The sequence below is a fragment of the Bombina bombina genome, chromosome 3, assembly GCF_027579735.1.
Source record: "Bombina bombina isolate aBomBom1 chromosome 3, aBomBom1.pri, whole genome shotgun sequence".
NCBI lineage: Eukaryota > Metazoa > Chordata > Amphibia > Anura > Bombinatoridae > Bombina > Bombina bombina.
In genome coordinates this window covers 707,040,216-707,064,527 of record NC_069501.1, presented here as the reverse complement: position 1 = coordinate 707,064,527, position 24,312 = coordinate 707,040,216, and the positions used below count along the sequence as shown (strand labels likewise).

Here is a 24,312-nt window from a genome sequence, read left to right as displayed (position 1 = left end):
CTTCGTTCACCTTCCACCCGTGAGACCTCAAAAAGGCCAGAACAATGTCCGTATGGGACTTGGCGATTTGAAAAGACGACGCCTGTATCAGAATGTCGTCTAGGTAAGGAGCCACCGCTATGCCCCGTGGCCTTAGAACCGCCAGTAGGGACCCTAGAACCTTCGTAAAGATTATTGGTGCCGTGGCTAACCCGAAGGGAAGAGCCACAAACTGGTAATGCCTGTCTAAGAAGGCGAACCTGAGGAACTGATGATGATCTCTGTGAATCGGAATGTGGAGATAAGCATCCTTTAAGTCCACGGTAGTCATATATTGACCCTCCTGGATCATAGGGAGGATGGTTCGGATAGTCTTCATCTTGAAGGATGGGACCCTGAGAAATTTGTTTAGGATCTTGAGATCCAAGATTGGTCTGAAAGTTCCCTCTTTTTTGGGAACTATACACAGATTTGAATAGAAGCCCTGCCTCTGTTCCTCCCTTGGAACTGGGTGGATCACTCCCATAACCAGCAGGTCTTGAACACAACGTAAGAATGCCTCTCTCTTTATCTGGTTTACAGATAATTGTGAGAGATGAAATCTCCCCTTTGGAGATGAAGCTTTGAAGTCCAGAAGATATCCCTGGGAAACAATCTCTAATGCCCAGGGATCCTGGACGTCTCTTGCCCAAGCCTGGGCGAAGAGAGAGAGAGAGTCTGCCCCCCACTAGATCCAGTCCCGGATCGGGGGCTACTCCTTCATGCTGTCTTAGAGGCAGCTGCAGGTTTTTTGGCCTGCTTCCCTTTGTTCCAAGCCTGGTTAGGTCTCCAGACTGGTTTGGACTGGGCGAAATTTCCCTCTTGTTTTGCATTAGGGGGAACTGAAGCTGCACCACTCGAAGTTTAGAAAGGAACGGAAATTATTCTGTTTGGTCCTTAACTTGTTGGACCTATCCTGAGGAAGGGCATGACCTTTTCCTCCAGTAATATCAGAAATGATCTCCTTCAGACCGGGCCCGAATAGGGTCTGTCCTTTGAAGGGGATGTTAAGAAGCTTAGACTTTGAAGTAACGTCTGCTGACCAGGACTTAAGCCATAGCGCCCTACGCGCCAAAATGGCAAAACCTGAATTCTTAGCCGTTAGCTTGGCTAAATAAAAAATGGCGTCAGAAATAAAGGAGTTAGCTAACTTAAGAGCTTTAATCCTGTCTAGAATATCGTCTAACGGGGTCTCCACCTGTAGAGCCTCCTCAAGAGACTCAAACCAAAAAGTCGCTGCAGCAGTAACTGGGGCAATGCATGCAAGAGGCTGGAGAATAAAACCTTGATGTATAAAAATTTTCTTAAGGAGACCCTCCAATTTTTTATCCATAGGATCTAGGAAAGAACAACTGTCCTCGACAGGGATAGTTGTACGCTTAGCTAGGGTGGAGACTGCTCCCTCCACCTTAGGAACCGTCTGCCACGAGTCCCGTATGGTGGCATCTATGGAAAACATCTTTTTAAAAGCAGGAGGGGGAGAGAACGGCACACCTGGTCTATCCCATTCCTTAGTAATAATTTCCGAAAACCTCTTAGGGGCTGGAAAAACATTGGTGTAAACAGTTACTGCAAAGTATTTGTCCATTTTACACAATTTCTCTGGAACCACAATGTGGTCACAGCCATCCAGAGTCGCTAAAACCTCCTTAAGCAATAAGAGGAGGTGTTCAAGCTTAAATTTAAACGCTGTCATCTCAGAATCAGACTGAAGTAACGCCTTCCCTGAGTATGAAATGTCACCCACAGATAGAAGCTCACCTGCCTCGGCTTCTGAGCATTGTAAGGGTATATCGGACACAGGCAATAAAGCGTCAGAAAGCTCTGTATTAATTCTAGCCCCAGAGCTGTCTCGCTTTCCTTGTAGCCCTGGCAGTTTGGAGAATAACTCTGTGAGGGTAGCATTCATAACTGCCGCCATGTCCTGTAAGGTAAAAGAATTAGACGCGCTAGATGTACTTGGCGTCACTTGAGCGGGAGTTATAGGTTCTGACACATGGGGAGAGTTAGATGGCATATTTTCCCTCTTTTCATTTAGAGAATCCCCTGGAGATTAATCTTTAAGCGCCAAAATATGGTCTTTATAGTTTATAGAAATTTCAGTACATTTGGTACACATTCTAAGAGGGGTTCCACAATGGCCTCCAAACATACTGAACAAGGAGTTTCCTCTATGTCAGACATGTTTAACAGACTAGTAATGAGACAAGCAAGCTTGGAAAACACTTTAATAAAGGTGAAACAGCAATTAAACAAAAACGTTACTGTGCCTTTAAGAGAAAAAAACTAGCACTTAAACTGCAAAACAGTGAAAAAATACATTAAAATCTTTGAAATTTTTACAGTGTGAATAAGGGACTAAAGCAGCATTGCACCCACTTGCAAATGGATGATTAACCCCTTAGGCCCCAAACCGGATTGAAAAACGTTAAAAAACGTTAAAAATCAATTGAGCACCATGCCACAGCTCTGCTGAGGCTCCTACCTGCCCTTAAATACGATTTTATCCAGAAATAACCCCTTTGAAATGATTCTCAGATGCCAGAGGACTCTTCTAGGGAAGCTGGATGTCTCAGTCTGTATAAAAACTGCGCAGTTAGAGCGCTAAAATAGGCCCCTCCCACCATGTACTAGATGTCAGAGGGGCCTTAAGAAAATACTCCTAGGAGTATCTGACTAGCCATGTGGAAACTAGGCCCCAAATAAAGACTTATCTCCCTCAGAGAAAAAACGTCCTATTTATGAAATCATGTAAACGTTTTGTCACTAAGCAATATGAATATTAACATGAGTATTAGCCTGTTATGTAAGCATGATCCCAGTCGCTGTTAAATCACTGCATCAGGCTTACCTCAAATACACAAGGCTCTGTCAGCATTTTCTAGAACTTATTCCTCTCTCTAGAAATAAAAATACTGAACATACCTCAAAGCAGGTAATCTGCAGGCCGTTCCCCCAACTGAAGTTTTCCCATATTCATCAGTTATGTGTGAGAACAGCAATGGACCTTAGTTACAAACCGCTAAGATCATCAAATCTCCAGGCAGAATTCTTCTTCTAATTTCTGCCTGAGAGAAAAACAGTACAATGCCGGTATCGTTTAAAAATAAACTCTTGATTGAAGGTAAAACTACATTAAGTCACCACATATCTCTTGATACTTCCTTTCTTGTCGAGAGTTGCAAGAGAATGACTGGGGGTGGCAGTTAGGGGAGGAGCTATATAGACAGCTCTGCTGTGGGTGTCCTCTTGCAACTTCCTGTTGGGAAGGAGAATATCCCACAAGTAATGGATGAACCCGTGGACTGGATACACCTTATAAGAGAAAAGATAGATAACGCCTTTATTACCCATTCCCCAGTTTTGCATAACCAACACGGTTATATAAATATACTTTTTACCTCTGTGATTATCTTGTATCAAAGCCTTTTCTGACAGCCCCCTGATCACATGACTTTTTATTTATTATCTATTGACTTGCATTTTATCCAATTAGTGCAGTGTCTGCCACAAACCACGGGCGTGAGCACAATGTTATCTATATGGCTCACATGAACTAGCATTTCCCTGTTGTAAAAAGCATGTGATAAGGTTTTCTGTAGTGGCTTAAAAACAGGCAGAAATTTTGAGGTTTAAAGGTTATAAAGTATATTTATATAACAATGTTGGTTGTGCAAAACTGGGGAATGGGTAGTAAAGGCATTATCTCTCTTTTTTAAACAATAACAATTCTGGTGTAGACTGTCCCTTTAAAATATAAAGTAGTAATTCACCATTGTGTTGGAGGAATTGTGGTCGGGTAGGTACTCCTGCACATTGAATGTGTTGGGAGCTGTGGAGACAACGTGGAGGAGAAGGGTTGGGGCCGATGGCAGGTGGGGTCTTCAATACAAAGCATATAACACTGATTTCTGTATATATCACATAATTCACATGTGAACTCATGAGCTCAAGTAAGACCCTTTTCCCTGATGTGAGAGGGGGGGAGAGAGGAAGATAACAAAATAAATATATTTATTTTTTCTAGGGGGGAAGGAGGGATGTACGTATTTAAATTACTTTCTTCTTTTTTGGGGAACGTACCAAAACCATTCTTCCTATCCCTAACCAATTTTTTTTTTTTATAAATGTTGTTATGCTTAGGAAACCAATTTTGCTATAGATTCATTATTTAATGTGTCCCCTTTTCAAGTAGTGTAGCTGATTCTTCTAATTCTCAGAACTGAAAATGCACAATGTAAATGCCTCAGGGCTAACCCTGAGACATATCCTTTCCCTAACTTGCTTTAACATAAACATGGCAACTTGAGTTTGGCAAAACAAAGTACTGCAGCAAACATGATGTTAATTTGTTTAAAAATACAGGTGAAAAACTCTTGATCCAAACTGCTTGGGACTGTAAAAGGTTTGGATTTCAAAATAGACTGGATTTTTTAAGATTTGCATCTTTAAAATGGGACAGCTAGGTGAGGGGATGAAGCCAAGTGTGAACAACAATATTTACATGTCATAATACAGCTTATACATGTAACCTAAAGGTCGTTTTATATCATTATTTCTTTTGTATACATAGAACCCTCAGAAAGATAGTAGAGTACTGTAATCAGAAAGGTAATATTTGTTGTTTTAAATAAATATAGACTATTATTTTCATCTTAGAACACAAAAACCAAGCCAAAGACACAAAGATTGTGACTTACAGACAATCATCCTTTTTGATCATTTTGTTTTAAAATAAATATAAAATTAAAAAGTTTGGATTTTAGAATTGCGGTTTTGGGGATTTGTACCTTTATTTAGACTTAAATTATATGTTATTCAATAGCAATACAACAGATATTTCTTGTCATTCCAAAATATTTCTTGTAATTACGTCTATTTAGAGGTGCTGCTGTTTTGGGGAATATTAAAAAGGAACATGAAACCTCAAACAATTATTTCATGATTCAGATAAAGAACAGCTGTCTAATTTACTTCTATTATCTAATTTATTTGATTCTCTTGGTATCATTTGTTGAAGGAGCAGCAATGAACTAATGGTTTCTAACTGAACACATAGGTGAGCCAATCACAATATATATATGCAGCAACCAATCAACAGGTAGAACCTAGGTTCTCTGCTGCTCCTGAGCTTGCCTAGATAAACTTTTTAGCAAAGGATAACAAGAGAAGGAAGCAAATTAAATAATAGAAGTAAATTGGAAAGTTCTTTAAAAATGGGTTTCATGTCCCTTTAACTGTACTTTTTAAAACTAGAATGTTTGAGAAGAATAACATTCTCTAACAAGTTAGTACTGCATATAACTGCTAGTCCTGAGTAAATATGTCACTAAGCCAATAAGCAGCGGTATTATACAGCCGAGTTGTTTTTGCTCAGTGAAGCACCTTCTGCATGATAACAACCAACACCTGAATTGCACAGGAAAGAGCAAAAAGCGATATACTGAGTGCTAAAACTAACAGGAAAGAACATTATTTATGAATAAGATAGTTTGTTATTTCTTTGTGAGCATACTAGGGCCACATAGGCAGAGAACTAAGTACTAGATGCAGCAATTGTTTAACATTATTTTAGTAATACACTACGAACCTTAGCTGAGTAGAGTGTACATGGATTAAAGGGGCAGTGTAGTCTAATTACTTCAAATGATAAAGTTTCTTGCTTTTGTACTCCTTATAGCAGGTTTTATATATGTATGTATGTATGTAATTTACACTCCACACACAGCTAGATGTTTATCTACTGTCCGTAGTTGGATATAATAGCAGTCGACACCACAAATTTGCTTAATTCTCTTGGTTGTTGAATAAGCAACAATGCATTACTGGGAGCTAACCGCTGATTGGTGGCTGTGCACAAATGCCTCTTTTCATTAGTTCACCAGATGAGTTCAGCTAGCTCCCAGTAAACCATTGCCGTTCCTTCAACAACCAAGAGAATTAAGCAAATTTGAAAATAGAAATAAATTGAAAAGATGTTTAAAATTCCATGCTCTTTCTGAATCATGAAAGAACATTTTTGGGTTTAATGTCCCTTTAACTACTGACATTTTCAGTAAAGGCATGGATACAATGAGCAAAATCAAATATTTTTGCCTCTAGTCAAATTGTGTTTCAGTGCAATGCCCCTTTAAATGATCATACTGTATATAATCACTTTATAAGCATTTGTGTGAATTGTTTAAACAGGCTAAGAACAAGAGAATTGAGTGGAAAACACAGGTACTGTATTTACCTGGGTTGTATTTCTTTGCTTTTACCATACCAGTATCTACCACATACTTGATCCCTGAAATAGTGATGGAGGTTTCTGCGATGTTCGTTGACAGAATAACCTTACGATGATCCTAAAACACAGAAAGGTTAGAAATATTAAGAGAAGCCCAGCCAATCAGCAGATAATGCTGACACCATGTAAGCATATAATAGAATATTCAAATTGATTTGCACAACTATTTATGTTCAGTTGCTTAAAAGATTATTCAATTTATTTTCAACTTGTAATTCTGTTGCAAAGCTAAAGTAGTCTAAGGATACAACCCTTGAAAATCCTCAAATATGCTCTCCTTTGTTCCACTGCAGTTATCCAAGCACATATTAGAGATAGTCAATCTGCAACTGCCTATAATGCTGCATACAAACACTAAGACTACTGTATCACTGATGACTATATTTGTGTCATTCAAAACCATCACTTCTTAGAAGGTGCAGCGCTTGAATGTGGGTTCACTTGGCACTCAGCGTGGGTGCATATGCCCCTAAAACAGTATTAACTTTCACTAGTGGCCTTGTTGTTTATACAAATATATTGCAAAAATTATTCTATTCAATACGTCCCTTTAAAATAGGAAACTTTTTGTGGAATATCCACAAAAGGTCACCATGTTCTGTTATATTGTGTTTCAGTTTAAAGGGATAGTCTATACTAAAATTGTTATTGTTTAAAAAAAAAATGATAATACATTTACTACCCATTCCCCAGCTTTGCACAACCAACATGGTTATATTAATTTACTTTATAACATTTAAACCTCTAAATCTCTGCCTGTTTCTACAGACAGCCTCTTATCACGTTTTTTTTTATTTGCTTTTCACAACAGGAGACTGCTAGTTCATGTGGGCCATAGTAATAACATTGTGCTCACACCCGTGGAGTTATTTAAGAGTCAGCACAACACAGCACGGATTGGCAAAAATGAAAGTCAATAGATAATAAATAAAAAGTCATGTGATCAGAGGGCTGTCAGAAGATTCTTAGCTACAAGGTAATCACAGAGGTAAAAAGTATATTAATATAATAGTGTTGGTTATGCAAATGGATAATGAAGGGATTATTTATCTTTTAAAACAATAACAATTCTATTGTAGACTGTCCCTTTAAGTAGCATTAAATGCATATTTAAAAGTCATTAAGCACTATAGAAATGGGGTTAACTATATAGCTAAATGCTGAATTTTGGAAAAAAAATATTTGAAAACTATATGGTGCATATCAGAAATTGAGCTCTGTTCCTTTTTTATCTCTCACCTTAGCTGCGCTCTGAAACACTCTGAGCTGCTGAGAGTGTGGGAGAGACGCATACAGAGGCATCACCGTCATCTGTGGGCAGCCATCTGGGAGATGTTTGGCTATATCTCTGCATGTTTTGGTCATTGCTTCTATCTCTTCTTGACCAGTCAGAAACACTAAGATGTCATGGGTGGATGGAGCTTCCTAGAAAGAAGAAGGGAGGGGAAAAAAAAAAGAAAATTAGTTAGAGATTTATACTTGTTGGTAGGTATCTCTCGCTAAAATATTAAAGGGACAGTATACTGTAATGCCCCCCCCCCCCCCCTTAATGTATTTATAATTACTTATTATACCAGCTGCAGAGTATAAAATATATGAGAAATTGCATTTCCAGGTTTATTTGTGTACATGAAATAGCGTATTTGTGCTTTGAAACCACAGCCTATTACAACAGTTAAGCTTACAGGTAACACATATGCTTCCTTATCTTATGTTTGTCTATAAAACAAAGTTCAATACTTAGAAAGAGCAATGGAAAATTAAAATTTTTTTTAGTTATCTCTTCTACACCCCACCAGGGACTTAATTTCTTCTGCTGACTGTGTTTACATAGCCTGTCAATGGCCTGGAGTTAAGTATAGTAATTTTCAGTACAGGTGGGGATGCCACAGGCTAAATCAGCAATTTCAAATGCCGAAATAAGGGTAAACAAGCTACTAACAATTTTATAGACTCCAGCAAGTAAAATGGATAATTGGGGACAAATTAAAGGGGTTATTTTTGGGGGGGGTAAACTGTCCCTTTAAGTAAAATATCTTCTATAATAGATTTAGATTTGCTCATTTACTGTTAGAGCAGTCTGCAAATTATACCTGGTGGATCTGGAAGACTGTAACCAGGGCAGCTTGGAGGTAATCACTTTGAGGCTGTTTGGTATAGAAAACCTGGATAGGATGTTGTCTTCCTTCAAGATAGAGAACTGGCGCATTGCTGAAATATTGTGAAAACAGGTCTACATCCATTGTGGCCGACATAATAATCACCTGGAACAAAATACAGTAAAAGGGATGTAAACATTATATACATGGTAGACATGATGTATTCAAAGCAAAGATAAGCCTTAGAATAATATGTAGATGTAATTACACAATTATATTAGTTGTTTAAATAGTGAAAATATAAGTGTAAAGGCTTAGCTTTTATAAAGTACTTTAGTTTCTATAAAATAATGGGTGCTGTCATTTTTTAACTAGTTTTTTATTTATCTCTGATTGTGCAAACAAGGCTGTGTGGAAACCCTTTTAGATAATCCTATGTTCCACACAGCTTTGTCTGGTCAATTTTCTGAGTTAAATTACAGGAAAAGGGGAAAAAAATAACGAAAGTGCATTGCAACGTTTCTTAAAATACACACAAATAAACATTTTATATTAAAATGTCACATAACTCAGATGTGCAACTAACGCTGCCGATTGGATCAGAGGTGGTTACGTTTGGGACCTACAGTGCTCTGCTAGTCCAATGTGGTACTTCTACTGTGTGTTTAACCTCTCTGCAGGGGTTAAACACACAGTAGTGTAGGGTCAATAGCCTTAAAATATATATTTTTTAATATTAGTGTCCTTTAATACCTCATACTGTTTAATATCCCTTTAATGTCAAAACTTTGAATCAGTCATGCCAAATTAAAGAAAAGATAATCCCTTAAAAACATGATGAACCAGTGAAAATGTCATTAGAAATGTATGGAACTTTTAAAACATTAGAATAAAAAGCAGTTTGGGGTATAAATTACATTCTCTTTCCTACTAGCTGTCATGTAAACTGCTCAAGCAGGTCATCTAAATGGTATTTCACACTACAAAACTGGGGACTCATACACGATTATGCACATTCCAGGAAAATGAAGTGAATGTGTAAAAATGAGTTGGGATTCAATCATCACATCAGGTCTGATTGTATTAAATAAATCCCTTCTGAAGTGAAGCTTACAGTACTGTTAATTCATCATCTTTTCATACAAGGAGAACTGATTCAGTTGCAAGTTTCCAAGGAAGGACACATACATTTAACCTCAGGTCCAGTAAAATTCAAGTACTTTTTCAGTTAATTTTGAGTTGCCATCCTCTCTTCTATTATACATTTTTCTTTGTTCTCTTGCCATCTTTATTTGAAAAAGCAGGAATAAAAGCTTTGGAGCTGGCCCATTTTAGGTTGAGAACCTGGGTTGCGCTTGCTGATTGGATGGCTAAATGCAGGCACCAATCAGAAAGCCCTATCCAGGGTACTGAACAAAAAAAAGACCGGCTCCAAAGCTTTCATTCCTGCCTTTTCAAATAAAAGATGGCAAGAGAACAAAGAAAATTTGATAATAGGAGTAAATTAGAAAGTTGCTTAAAATTGCATGCTCTGACACATGAAAGAAAACAAACAGTAAAAAACTTGATAGTAAGGCAGCTGCTTAAAATTAAACCCCTGAAAAGTACCAGCTATTGGCCTTATGTGGCTACTAGCAGCACACTCTGGTGCTTACTAACATACTAAGATGCAAGAAACTTGCCTAGGTCTATGAGCTAGCAGACTAGTTAAAGGGACAGGAACCCCCAACATTTTCTTTCATGATTTAGATGAAACATACAATTTTAACCCCTTGAGTGCTAACGATTGCTCAGAGCTGTCACTAGCACTCAACCACCTTTTGAGCAATCTGGGGGCTCCCACCCCGGCGATCAGGCCTGTATATTGACAGGCATCGCCGGGGCTTCCCGTTATGCGCAATAAGGCGATGACATCACCGCGCAACTTTATTTAAAATTAACAATAGAAAGTACAGGGAAAGGGAGCATGCTGCTTAGAAGCCTGTATCTCAGGCATCTAAGCATCTACAGACCCCCAAGACACACCGTTGTTTATTTTAATTTTACAGGCACGTTTGTATTTATTTTAACTAGGTAGAATAGTTACTAAATAGTTATTAACTATTTACTAACTACCTAGCTAAAATAAATACAAACTTACCTGTAAAATAAAACCTAACCTAAGTTACAATAACACCTAACACTACACTACAATTAAATACATTACCTAAATTAAATACAATTAACTAAATTAAATACAATTAGCTAAATTACAAAAAACAAACACTAAATTACAGAAAATAAAAAACAAATTACAAGATCTTTAAACTAATTACACCTAATCTAATAGCCCTATCAAAATAAAAAAGCCCCCCAAAATAAACCTAGCCTAAACTACCAATAGCCCTTAAAAGGGCCTTTTGTGGGGCATTGTCCCAAAGAAATCAGCTCTTTTACCTGGAAAAAAAAATACAAACAACCCCCCCCCCCCCAACAGTAAAACCCACCACCCACACAACCAACCCCCCAAACAAAACCCTAACTAAAAAAACCTAAGCTCCCCATTGCCCTGAAAAGGGCATTTGGATGGGCATTGCCCTTAAAAGGGCATTTAGCTCTATTGCAGCCCAAAGCCCTAACCTAAAAATAAAACCCACCCAATAAACCCTTAAAAAAACCCTAACACTAACCCCCTGAAGATCCACTTACAGTTTTGAAGATCCGACATCCATCCTCAACGAAGCCGGGAGAAGTCCTCATTGAAGCGGCAAAGAGTCCTCAACAAAGCCGGGAGAAGTGGTCCTCCAGACGGGCAGAAGTCTTCATCCAGACGGCATCTTCTATCTTCATCCATCCGGCGAAAAGCGGGTCCATCTTCAAGACATCCAGTGCGGAGCAGCATTGCACTTCCAACGACGACTACCCGACGAATGAAGGTACCTTCAGTGACGTCATCCAAGATGGCGTCCCTTAGATACCAATTGGCTGATAGAATTCTATTAGCTAATCGGAATCTATCAGCCAATCGGAATTAAGGTTGAAAAAAATCCTATTGGCTGATGCAATCAGCCAATAGAATTGAGCTTGCATTCTATTGGCTGTTCCAATCAGCCAATAGAATGCAAGCTCAATCCTATTGGCTGATTGCAACAGCCAATAGGATTTTTTTCAACCTTAATTCTGATTGGCTGATAGATATCGATTGGCTAATAGAATTCTATGAGCCAATCGGAATTTAAGGGACGCCATCTTGGATGAGGTCACTTAAAGGTACCTTCATTCGTCGGGTAGTCATCGTTGGAAGAGGATGCTCCGCGCCGGATGTCTTGAAGATAGAAGATGCCGTCTGGATGAAGACTTCTGCCCGTCTGGGGGACCACTTCTCCCAGCTTGGATGAGGATGGATGTCGGATCTTCAAAACTGTAAGTGGATCTTCCGGGGATTAGTGTTAGTTTTTTTTCTTAAGGGTTTATTGGGTGGGTTTTATTTTTAGTAGGGCTGCAACTATTATTTTCATAATCGATTACTCGACCGATTATTTTTTCGATTAATCGACTAATCGGATAAAAAAATTAATTAATTTTTTCCTATATTTAAAATAAAATCCACATACTGAGTGTTATAAATATGAACTTCCGACTAAAACTTTACATTAACACAACTGTTGGTCCAATTTTTTAAGCAGCAGAACAATTTTTTATAATTAAGCTGTCAGGGTTTTTTTCCCTGTTGTGTTTGCCATGTGCTGCTGGCAGCCATTTTACTCACCTCTGTTCCTGACTATGGTGCATTGTGAGGGATGCTGCTCATTTCCTGCACTTCCTTTTATGGCCAGACTGGTGTGCATCATCCTTGTGAGACAGGATGCAGTCTCAGAATTGTGATGTCATCACTTATTATTTAAAGGGCCTCTGTTCAGTATGCTTTGCCTTTGCGTTGTCTCAGACCTGTTTGTGAGAGTTCCTGTGCATTACCTGGCTGCCTGACGTCCTTCCTGGTTCCTGATCCCTGGCTTGTTCCTGACTTTGCTGTTTTCCTTGTTCCGGATTCCGGCTCGTCTGACTATTCGCTTTGGCTCCTGACTCGGCTCGTCTGACTACCAGCTCTGGTTTTGACTCCTGGCTTGTTATTTGACTTGTGGACTTTTTTATTATTTTTTACTATTAATAAAGGTGTGATTATTTTTGCACTTCTCGTCTCAGTCTGATTCCTGGCACCCTGACATAAGCAAAACAAACGACAAACTGTTTATTTGAAAGGAGGTAGAACTAGTAATAGGCAGACTATCACTGTTTATAACATTCTGTTATTCACTCTTTCAGAAACTTTTCATTGAAATGCAAAAATGTCAACATGACCACATGCTCCTGGCTGAGGCTGGCTCGCTATTTTGCCTGCCACAGAGAAGAGGCGCTCAGATGGTGTTGAGGTACCTGAGATGCATTAGTAGTGTTTTGTCAATTTCACCAAGGTGGGCTATTTATCTTTGTTAGCTCTCCACCATGGCAAGGGACCTCTTAAAGTAAGCCTGGACTTCATTCTGACATAAAAATATATTGAATATCTATATGCAATGGTAAACAATCAACTAAAAGGTTAGGGGGAAAATATCTAGTCCACTCTTAAAATAACAGATATATACTTACAGAGGTTGAATTTGGTACATATTCCAATTAGTTAAAAATATTTAAAAAAAAAAACCCATAAAATATAGAGTATATATAATCAGCAATAGCAAGAGATCCGCTAAAAATGAATAGTGACATCAATTCATATCAATCTAGGGCTAGGTGCAAATAACAAGCTTGGCACTATATCATGCAAAGCATAGTCCCAAATCACCCGATTTAATATAAACTATACAAATTATGACTCCTATTTTATTTTTGGATTGCACAAAAGACAGGAGTAGTTGTAAACCTATAGTGTCCTGAAAAAGTGAAAAGTAAAATGTCTGTAGACGTCCTTTAGGCTAAGGGCATAACCATAAAACACAATACCATGTGCAGGAGAGCTCATTGGAGAAAAGCAGCTGGTGCTGTGCACACAACTAATTGCAAACCAACTAATCGATTATGAGATTCGTTGACAACTATTTTCATAATAGATTATTATCGATTATGCCGATTAGTTGTTGCAGCTCTAATTTTTAGGTTAGGGCTTTGGGCTGCAATAGAGCTAAATGCCCTTTTAAGGGCAATGCCCATCCAAATGCCCTTTTCAGGGCAATGGGGAGCTTAGGTTTTTTTAGTTAGGGTTTTATTTGGGGGGTTGGTTTTACTGTTGAGGGGGTTGTTTGTATTTTTTTTCAGGTAAAAGAGCTGATTTATTTGGGGCAATGCCCTGCAAAAGACCCTTTTAAGGGTTATTGGTAGTTTAGTTTTTTTTTTGGGGGGGGGGGGGCTTTTTTATTTTGATAGGGCTATTAGATTAGGTGTAATTCGTTTAAAGTTCTTGCACTTAGTCTTATGGCGTGGTCGGGCCGGGCTGTGACTATACAGCTGGCCCGATGCGCTGACTAAATATAACAGACCTGCTCAGCAGAGAGCGGGTCTGTGAAACAGCGTTTGTTTTTTTTAAATTAATAAGGTACAATTATGTTTTATAATGTTTGGCTAATATAATGTTATATAATTCTGCACTATGTGCAGAATTATATAACATTATTTTTAAAGTTTACTGACACTTTAAGTTAGGGGGTGTTAGGGTTAGACTTAGATTTGGGGGTTAATAAATTTAGCATAGTGGCAGCAACGTTGGGGACAGCAGATTAGGGGTTAATAATATGTAACTAGTGTTTGCGAGGCGGGAGTGCGGCAGTTTAGGGGTTAATATGTTTATTCTAATGGCGGTGATGTCCGGAACCATAGAATTCAATAGGTGATACTCCCTTCACATCCCTCTGACATTTACTGTACTCTGAGAGGAACCGGGCTTCAAAATGCTGAGAAGCGCATATCACCGAAGAAAATCAAGCACAAACTTACTTCACCACCTCCATAGGTGAGGGGGGTATGTATAGGCATTTTGAGGTTTGGGAAACATTGCCCCTCCTGGTAGGATTGTATATCCCTTACGTCACTAGCTCATGGACTCTTGCCAATTACATGAAAGAAAGGGACAAACTCTTAAAAAAAATTATCATGAAAAAGCACAAGCACAAATTAATTCTAGATACCAAATGCCCACTAGCGGATAAGCAAAGTTATCATGACTTTACTTGTAGACAGTGACCCTCCTTAAAAAAAAAAAAAAAAGTATGAAAAATATAAGAGTAAGAGATATGGTTTAAAATGCCATCTTTTATCGTCAACAAATTACAATATCGCTCTATTGATGAAGAGCAAATCACTTAAAAAGCTTTATTATTCTCCACTCAGTAAGGCACTCTCTGATATACTGGGATAACAGATAAATGCAAAGGCTGGTATATTTAAAAAGCTGGCATGTTGGGTATGTATTGCCAGACACTGGAAAGTGGGGGCGCCACAATGGTCAGAGGTGTTGGATAAGATAGCACACATATATGCTATGTCAGAGATAGCGGCCAATATACAAGGGACCAGGGAACACTTTACGAACATCTGGTTTTTCTGGATCATGTATAGAGCGAGGAGTTAGAGCAAGGAGTGGGGAGCGGTTAGATTACTAGAGATTCAATATTTAGAGTATTACCCCTATCAGAGAGTCTGGTCTCACTAGAAAGAGTTAAGTAGATTTATGAGGAGAGAGGAGACAGGACAGGAGTTGAAACAGGAAACATGTCAGGCTTCTAGTGCCACGGATAAATTTTGTTAGTTCTGGGACGTCAGGTTGAGTCCAGAACAGTGTTTTTTTGTTGTTGGGGGAATTTTATTTAATAAAGAAAAAAGGGATCACAGGGGAGGGAGGTGGGACTGAAGGAAGATTGCAGTTCCTTTTATGGGACCGCCTATGGATCACAATACGAGTTCTTCTTTCTGTATAAATGTTAAAGATTGTGTTGTGATATTGATGTCTGTAATCACTTCCGAGATGAAGGATATTTTGTTATGTATTTTACCTTGTGATCCTACTAATAAAGAAATATTTCAACTAAAAAGCTGGCATGTTCACACACTGGTAGACAAAAATGTAAGAAATCGAGGTTTTATACAGCAAAATTAAAGCCATCTTATGGTTACAGCATTTGCACATCCAACTCAAGATAATCTCCAAAGGGAAACATTCCCTTAAAAGGACAATAAACACTTAGATTTTTTTTATATGAAATGTATAGTTATGGGTACTGAAACAACTTTGGAATATATTTTCATTCTTAATTTTGCCCCACGTTCATATGATTTAGCTACGTTTTTTGTTTTGTTTTTTTTAGCAATTTCTAATTCTCAGAACTTGAAATGCCCCCTGCTGACTTATAAAGGCCAATTCTGCTACATATCTGTCCCTAATTGGCTTTATCAGATATCAACTGCAAAACAATAAGCTTTATACTAACTTTATAACTGTGGCTATTCTTGTCTGCGGACTAAAGCCCAGATAGGTTTCTTCAAATAAAGGCAAATTGTGAGTGGAGTTTAGCTATTGAAATGCAATTGCAATAAAAAGGATGTTAGTTTTGAAAACATTAAGGGGCCGACATGATCTGCTGTAGCGGATCACGGCCGCCGCACAGCAATAAATGCCGACAGCATACACTGTCGGCATTTATCATGGCACAAGCATTTTTAGTGAAATGCTTGTGCAATGCCGCCCCCTGCACATTTGCGGTTAATCGGGCGCTAGCATGGGGTGTCAATCAACCTAATCGTATCCGATCGGGCCGAGTTAAGGAGCAGCAGACTTAAGACCGCTGCTTCTTACCTTCCGCTTCAGGCGGACCTGAAGTGGAGTGGGTCGGAAGCAGCATCCGCTGCTTCATAATTCGACCCCTAAGACTTGGCTGATATGTTATTCTACAGCAACAACACCAACAATGTATTGTAATTACAAGGTGTTTACAGTCCCTTTAAAATATGAAGTACAGCAAACTCAATTCCAGATACACAAGTCATTTGTCATGTATGACTCGCAGATTAACTTCCAATGCATTACTAATACCTTAGTTAATAAAAAGAAGTGATATCATTAGTAATGAAACCATATGCCACCCTTGATTTTTAGAGAACCAAATTGTGCCTTTTTGTTTATTCTACTACTGGCAGACTAAATGCCTAAAGCTGCCTACTTTGAATCACATATCTTGACTATATATATATATATATATATATATATATATATATATATATATATATATATATATATATATATATTTATTTATATTTTAGGGCTGCACGATTTTTTGCGATTAATTGCCGCCATTTAAAAACCGCAAGAGTTCGCGATTTTTTGCTAATAAAAAAAAAATCAAAAAAATCTCAGAAGTGGCTGTACTGCATTATTTGTATGTTATTTCTTGCAAACCAGCTCCATCTAGTGGTTGTTTTTAGCACACATTTGTAAAATGTCTGTTTTACTTTCACTTTGTTTGTGATCTCAGCAGCCGATCAAGCTATTGAAATCTAAAAGCAGAGCCCATGCAGGAGATGTGAAGAGGTACTTATATTTCCCCCTAGGGACGTCTGCAGTCTGAAACTTAGGATATGTAATCATTATGGAGCAATGCAGAAGACTGAAGAGGAGGGAAAGCCACTTACTTATATTTCCCCCTAGGGACGTCTGCAGTCTGAAACTTAGGGTATGTAATCATTATTTAACCATGCATTAGACTAAAGAGGAGGGAAAGCCACTTACTTATATTTCCCCCTAGGGACGTCTGCAGTCTGAAACTTAGGGTATGTAATCATTATGGAGCAATGCAGAAGACTGAAGAGGAGGGAAAGCCACTTACTTATATTTCCCCCTAGGGACGTCTGCAGTCTGAAACTTAGGGTATGTAATCATTATGGAGCAATGCAGAAGACTGAAGAGGAGGGAAAGCCACTTACTTATATTTCCCCCTAGGGACGTCTGCAGTCTGAAACTTAGGGTATGTAATCATTATGGAACCTCCCACACAATCTCCTGCTCTCTGAGAAACGCCTCAAATACATAGCAGATGCAGTTAACCCCACAGCTGCCAAAAAGGCTAAAACTGCATTCCCCTCTGCAGCTGGGTTAACTTAACTGTGTGTAACTTTGTATGTGATTGTATATATATAATTGTGTGTGTATGTGGCTTACACTGCTTCATATGTTAATCATACCACTGTCCACAGTTAGAATGACTGTCCAAGAAAACATGACAATGTTGTGTGTCAAAGGACCTAATAACTGGCTAGTGGCTACTATTTAATCACATCACAGGCAGCAAAATTTATTTTAACTATTTTTTGTTTTGTATTTTTATGCTCCAAGAGTGTATTGGGCATTGAGAAACATGTACATTAAGATTCTGTAGTGTTAAATACATTTTTTAATGCAAAATGAAGGTGTTATAGTCATTTATAAGAAAATCGCAATCGCGTTTCCCCCCCCAAAAAATCACATATATATATATATATATATATATATATATATATATATATATATATACACATACATATATATATATATATATATATATATATATATATATATATATATATATATATATATGAAACATCCAAACTCAAGATAGATTATACAATTAGACACCTCATCAGAGCTAGTAACAAGAGGGGACAGTCTACACCAAAACTATTATTGTTTAAAAAGATAGATAACGCCTTTACTACCCATTCCCCAGCTTTAAACAACCAACATGGTTATATTAATATACTTTATAGCATTTAACCCTCTACATTTGCCTGTTTCTAAGCCACTGCAGACAGCCTCTCAGAACATGCTTTTTTATTAGCTTTTCACAAGAGACTGCCAATTCATGTGTACCATATAGATAACCGTTATGTTCTCTGTGTAGTCAGGATTAGAACATTCAGTTGTGTGCTGTTACCTTGTGTCTTGCACATATCACTGAGACTCTGCAGCAGGTACTTCAGTCAAACTTTTATTCAGCCACAACCACATGGCTTCAGCTGCAGCACTTGTAACATATAATTATGAGACAAGGTTAGTGAAAAGATACAGTAAAAGCTGCAGTAATCTTAACATCCCCTTTATTCTCAAAAATAGAAAGAAAAAAAAAAAAGAAATAAGGAACAGACAGTGGATAATATTGTAACATACAACAAGTAATGGCCATACATGTTTATCACTAAACCATACACTTGAACTTAGAACAGTTTATCTCTATAGTATATGTGCACAAGACCTAGGTCACAGCCTAGATTTTAGTCACAGTTATGTTTTCTGCGATAAGTCCGCCTTTGGATTAGGTCATTTCTAGCTGAATAATCTCTCACTGAATCCTCACATTGCCATCTGGAAGGTGGCCTTCTCTGTCTAGAGGGCCGTAGAGTATTTGGTTCAGGAGAAATTGTCTGTAGAGGAGTAACGGTTGTTTATCACCTGCAATATTTTATTGTTGGACAGAATCATTCTGAGGTTGATCTGTTTCAGTTGTGTTCACTGTATTTTCATCCTCAGAAGACTCAGGTGGGCACCACACTCCATGCCAGATAGCCTCACCATCTGAATCCTTGGATATTTGTGTAGCTGGTTGAGATCTATGTCTCATTTGTTCTACATGGCGGCAAACAGTACCACCAGCTTGTAGTTGAACTTTAAATATTCTGTTGCCCATGCCTTGTATTATGAATCCATTTATTCTGGACACGGTAGTTTCTAACCCAATTCTGAAACACTAGAAGTGTTCAACTCTTGTTTGGGATGTTCTGGTCTAACTTTATCCAGTGGAGTTCTCAGGCATCTTCCAACATTAACATTGCAGGTGATAGCCTAGTGGTGGCATGGGGAGTGTTTTGATAGTTAAACAAAAAAAGTTAGAAAGGGAGTTTGGATTAAATTTTGATTTGTGAGAGACAGCCAAGTGACGTTTTAAAGTTTGTACAAATCTTTCAGCCTGTCCATTAGAGGCTGGAAAATATGGAGTTGTCTTACAGTGTTTGATGTTAATTGAAGCTAGAAAAGTTTCAAATTCCTGTGATATGAATTGTGGACCATTGTCTGAGACTAAAGTCTGTGGCAGTCCAAATCTTGCAAATATATTGGAAAGAATGACAATGGTTTGTTGTGTTGTAGTACTTGACATTTTAACTACTTCTGGCCACTTCGAATGAGCATCCACAACCACCAAATACATTTGTCCATCCGCTGGCCATGCAAAATCGACATGGATTCTTGTCCAAGGTTTATTCAGCCATGGCCAAGTTTTTGAGCCGTCCCTGCTGGGATTCCGCTGTGTCTGTGCACATGCATTGCAAGCAGCTACATAAGAAGCAATACCTGTATCCAATTTAGGCCACCAAAAATACTCTTGTGCTCTTTGCTTCATTTTTACTACACCTTGATGTGAGCCGTGTAGTAACTTTAATGCTAATGTTTGCAGTAAAGTCGGAATTATCATTCGAGACACCCATAACAGACAGCCTGAGTCATGCACAATTTCCTTCTTCCTTACAAAATATGGCTGAAGGTCAGAGCGAACTGTTTAAGGCCACCCATGTTGAACAAAAGACTTAATTTCCTGTAAGGTAAAATCAGAGCATGTGTAAGTAGCAATCACTTTGGAATTTAGATTTAAAGGCTGTGGAGGGGTTTCTTTGATTTCAGAAGATGCTGTCATGTGATGTACCATTGGTAATCTTGAAAACATATCCACATTCGTATGATCATTGTGGCATTGATATTTAATGGAGTAGTTGTAAGTCGCCAGCTGAAGTGCATAGCGCTGAAGTCGAGCAGCTGTTGTGTTGGAGATACCCTTCTGAGGGTGCAGAATGGATAAAAGTGGTTTATGATCCGTGATCAGAGTAAAGGGTCTGCCATAAATATTAATGTGGAATTTCTTCACAGCCCAATTTATTGTTAAAGCGTCACGATCAATCTGGGCATAATTTCTCTCATATGGAGTTAGAGATCTGGACGCAAAAGACACCCGACGTTCAGAATCATCGGGCATAATGTGTGAAAGTACTGCGCCTAAACCATATGGTGAAGCATCACAGGCTAGTACCAAAGGCTTCTTAAGGTCATAGTGGACAAGGAGTCTTGATTCTAGAAGAAGTTGCTTAGAGCGTTCAAATGCCCGTGTACATAAGTCAGTCCAGACCCACTGGTTTTTACTATCTAAATGGCGGTGTATTTGTGATGAAGCATGTTGGGAAGAAAAGGGAATTTCAAGATCTTAGTGGATCCAATGCAATCTAACAATTTTAGATGTATATGTTGTTCAGAAGTTCGATATGCATTATTCCTAAAGCTATGCAACGCTTTAACTCTTGTATTCTTATTCTGTTGCACAATCAGAAACTTCTTCAATAAAAATGATTTAAACATAAAAGGCGGTGTAGTGGATATAATAAATGAGCCAAATTTGGTAAAAATCTGTGATAGTAATTAAGCAACACCAAATAAGAACGTAGCTGAGATACATTAACCGAGGTGGGAGCATGAACCAGTGCTTTCATTTTTTCAGCAGTTGTGTGGAGACCAGTCTTGTCCACTACATGTGCACAATATTCTAAACTCTCACAAAAGAACTCACACTTTTCCATCTTTAATTTCAGTCCGAATTCCTGCAGGCGCTGTAAAACAGCTTCAACATTGGCTTTATGAGCAGCAGCATTTCACCAGTGATAAACATGTCATCTAACATACAGTGGGTATGTGGAATACCTGCCAGGATCTCATCCATTATCTGTTGCCACACTGTAGGTGCTGGGGCAATTCCAAACACCATCCGCGTATACTAAAAAAGTCCTTTGTGAGTGTTGATAGTTAACAGATGTCTGGAGTCTGGATGTACCTCTAACTGTAAGTACGCTTGATGCAAGTAAATTTGTGAAAAATGTTCACGATCTACCAGAGAACTGAACAATTCTTCAATCCGTGGTAAAGGATACTGATCCACAAGTAATTGAGGGTTAAGGCCCACTCTGAAATCTCCACATGAAAAGCTGCACTTGACTTGTTGCCTTTCTTACTTTTATCTCTGTCTAAGGAACTTCTGCACACTCTCTTTGTATGACCAATCTTCCCACACCCATAGCAGGTGCTGTTCCTAAACCTGCAGGCATTTGCTGTGTGATTTGTGTCACCACATCTGTAACAAGCTGTCTGTGGCCCTTGTCTAGCTGGATACTGTTTATTTAGGTGCATACTTGTATGAAAAACCATCTACTTCTTTTTCCTTATCACACACTGCCTGTGCTGGGGTCTGGAGCATTTGTGCATCTTTAGTAGCAAGTTCCATGACTGTAGCTATCACTATAACAAGCTTTATTGTTAAACCTTCCTCTGCTAATAGTCTCTTTTGTACTGTACAGTCCATGAGTCCAATAACAAACATATCACGTAAAACAGGGTTTAAATGATCACCAAATCTGCAGGTACTTGCTAGTTGTTTTAAACTGATCACATACGTTTTAATGTCCTCATGCTGCAATCGCTTGCGTATGTAAAATTTGAAGCGTTCTGCTATCTCTAGAGGCTTAGGTAGGTAGTGGTCAGATAACAGGCAGATCAGGTCAGACAGAGGTTTAGCATTAGGTTTATCTGGTGAGAGAATGTCCCTTAATGTAGTGTAAGCTGCTGAACCTATAGTTGTCAGAAACACAGCAACTTGCTTATCAGCTCCTATGTTATTTGCTGTACAATATAGCTCAAACTGTTCAACCCATGTGTCCCATATCTGTCTTGTGCAAACACAGGTAAGGTGCCAATAAGAGCCATTATAGGGTCAGACCACAGATCCTTGTCGCCAGCTGTTATGTTCTCTGTGTAGTCAGGATTAGAACATTCAGTTGTGTGCTGTTACCTTGTGTCTTGCATATATCACTAAGACTATGCAGCAGGTACTTCAGTCAAACTTTTATTCAGCCACAACCACATGGCTTATTTATTAACAGGTTCATCAGTAAAACAAAACAGTTTCTGATGATGTCACAGACACCCAGACACACCGAGAGGCAGCACTTCTAACATATAATTATGAAACAAGGTTAGTGCAAAGATACAGTAAAAGCTGCAGTAATCTTAACAATAACATTGTCCTCTCTCTCATAGAGTTGTGAAGGGCACAGCACTAATTGGCTAAAATGCAAGTCAATAGATAATAAATAAATAAAAACTCATGTGATCAGGGGGCTGTCAGAAGAGGCTTTGATACAAGGTAATCACAGAGGTAAAACATATATTAATATAACCATCTTGGCTGTGCAAAACTGGGGAATGGGCAATAAAGGGATTATCTATTTTTTTAAACAATAAAAAAAAATATCAAGTGTTTGGTTTCACACTCTGCAAAAACAAACACAGACTAAGATCTTCTCCGAGTTAAAGCACTACAGAATAGAAGGGTGTCTACTACATTTGATGAAGATTATTTTTTTTACGGACCCTATGATCTTAGGGATCAAATAAAATACAAACTTACATAATTTTAGGTACTGACGGACACTGCCTCAAACAATTCTAAATTCAATGTGATACTAAACAAATAAGAATCCATTGGGAAATTCAAGGGAAATTCAGACACATGCTGGCACACTACCCAACCCATTTCTCCAACAAACACTGGATAGATATTACATATGTCAGGTTTATAATTACAACAGACTTACATTAAATAAAAAAAATAATTACATGTATGTTAATCATTAAGGATTGAAAATGTAATGGTATATGTTTGCAATAGTATTTATACAACCTACCTCAAACAATCCTCACATCTTTAATAAAAACGAATAATAAACAGATATTAACCCTCAAAACTCGACAGTACTTGTAGTTCCCATATAATCATTATGCATGTTTTAAAAAATAGCATACAGTCTTAAAAACAGATGCTACTTTCATTTATTTGTTATGTCTGTTACACCAAACCCTGTCATTTTAGTTCTATCCTTTACAAGTCATTTTAAAAAGTTTTTTACTATTAATATTTGAGCAAATAAAATTAACATTTTCAGATTTCAAATATCTTACATGGTATCACAATTCTCCTATTTAACATGTTAAAGAAGTGATCAAATTCAACTCTTACTTTGAGTGGCAACTTTCCGAGCTCTCTACGTTTCTTTTGTGCAGATTTTACAACTCCAAAGAGTACATCAGTATGAATGGTCCTTTCATGAGCTTCATCAAGAACAACTACACTGTATTTACGTAGAAGTGGATCTCCAATAGCCTCACGAAGTAGCATTCCGTCAGTAAGAAACTTAATCTTGGTCTCTTCTGATGTGACATCTTCAAACCGCACTGTATAACCCACCTGGAAAATTAAATTGACAGCATATAAGTAAAATATAATGATGATTTATTCTGCTTTGCAACAATATAGCTGGAAGGAACCAATAAAATAAATATTTTAAGTTAATAGTTTTATTTCCAATAATTATTAGTAGATTCAACAGCAAATGTCATTTTGCTAAAACATATAAGACAATATTGTTAATTTTTTGAAAAAAGTTGTAAAGTAGAAATTATTAAATTAATTTGTGAAGAAAACAAAACCATGTGTTTTCATTACCATTTGGCAGCTCTACTGTACAATATACTAGTGTTAAAACCCGTGTACATGGGCCAAAATGTTTAAGGAAAGAAATATACCTATCCTATCTATATCCCTCTATTCATCTATCCCTATATCTTGATCCAACTATCTCTATACCTTTATTTTTCTGCAGTGTAGGATCCCCTAAACCTCCAACCTCCCTGATTCCCCCCTCAAACAGCTCTCTAACTCACCCCCCCCTAACTATTGCCGCCAGCTGTCTGCCAGTACCTATAAACCCCTTTTTTTATCTGTAGTGTAGTGGTCCCACCACCTCCCTCCTCCTGCGATC

At 38.0% G+C, this 24,312-nt stretch overlaps 1 protein-coding gene and 1 long non-coding RNA gene across 2 annotated transcripts in view; one reads left to right on the top strand and one right to left on the bottom strand.

Moving 5' to 3' along the window:
* DHX33 (DEAH-box helicase 33) overlaps window positions 1–24,312 on the bottom strand; it is a 97,622-nt gene that overhangs the window by 71,781 nt on the left and 1,529 nt on the right. Inside the window, exons 3-6 of the mRNA XM_053707510.1 lie at window positions 23,511–23,738; window positions 8,401–8,571; window positions 7,547–7,732; window positions 6,254–6,365 (exon numbers count right to left, since the gene is read on the bottom strand). Coding sequence (XP_053563485.1) covers window positions 6,254–6,365; window positions 7,547–7,732; window positions 8,401–8,571; window positions 23,511–23,738 — 697 coding nt within the window. The remainder of the gene's footprint in view (window positions 1–6,253; window positions 6,366–7,546; window positions 7,733–8,400; window positions 8,572–23,510; window positions 23,739–24,312) is intronic.
* LOC128653935 (uncharacterized) lies at window positions 16,906–23,979 on the top strand. Its single transcript, XR_008401405.1, has 2 exons — window positions 16,906–17,393; window positions 23,555–23,979. It is a non-coding gene; the product is annotated as an uncharacterized LOC128653935 (long non-coding RNA).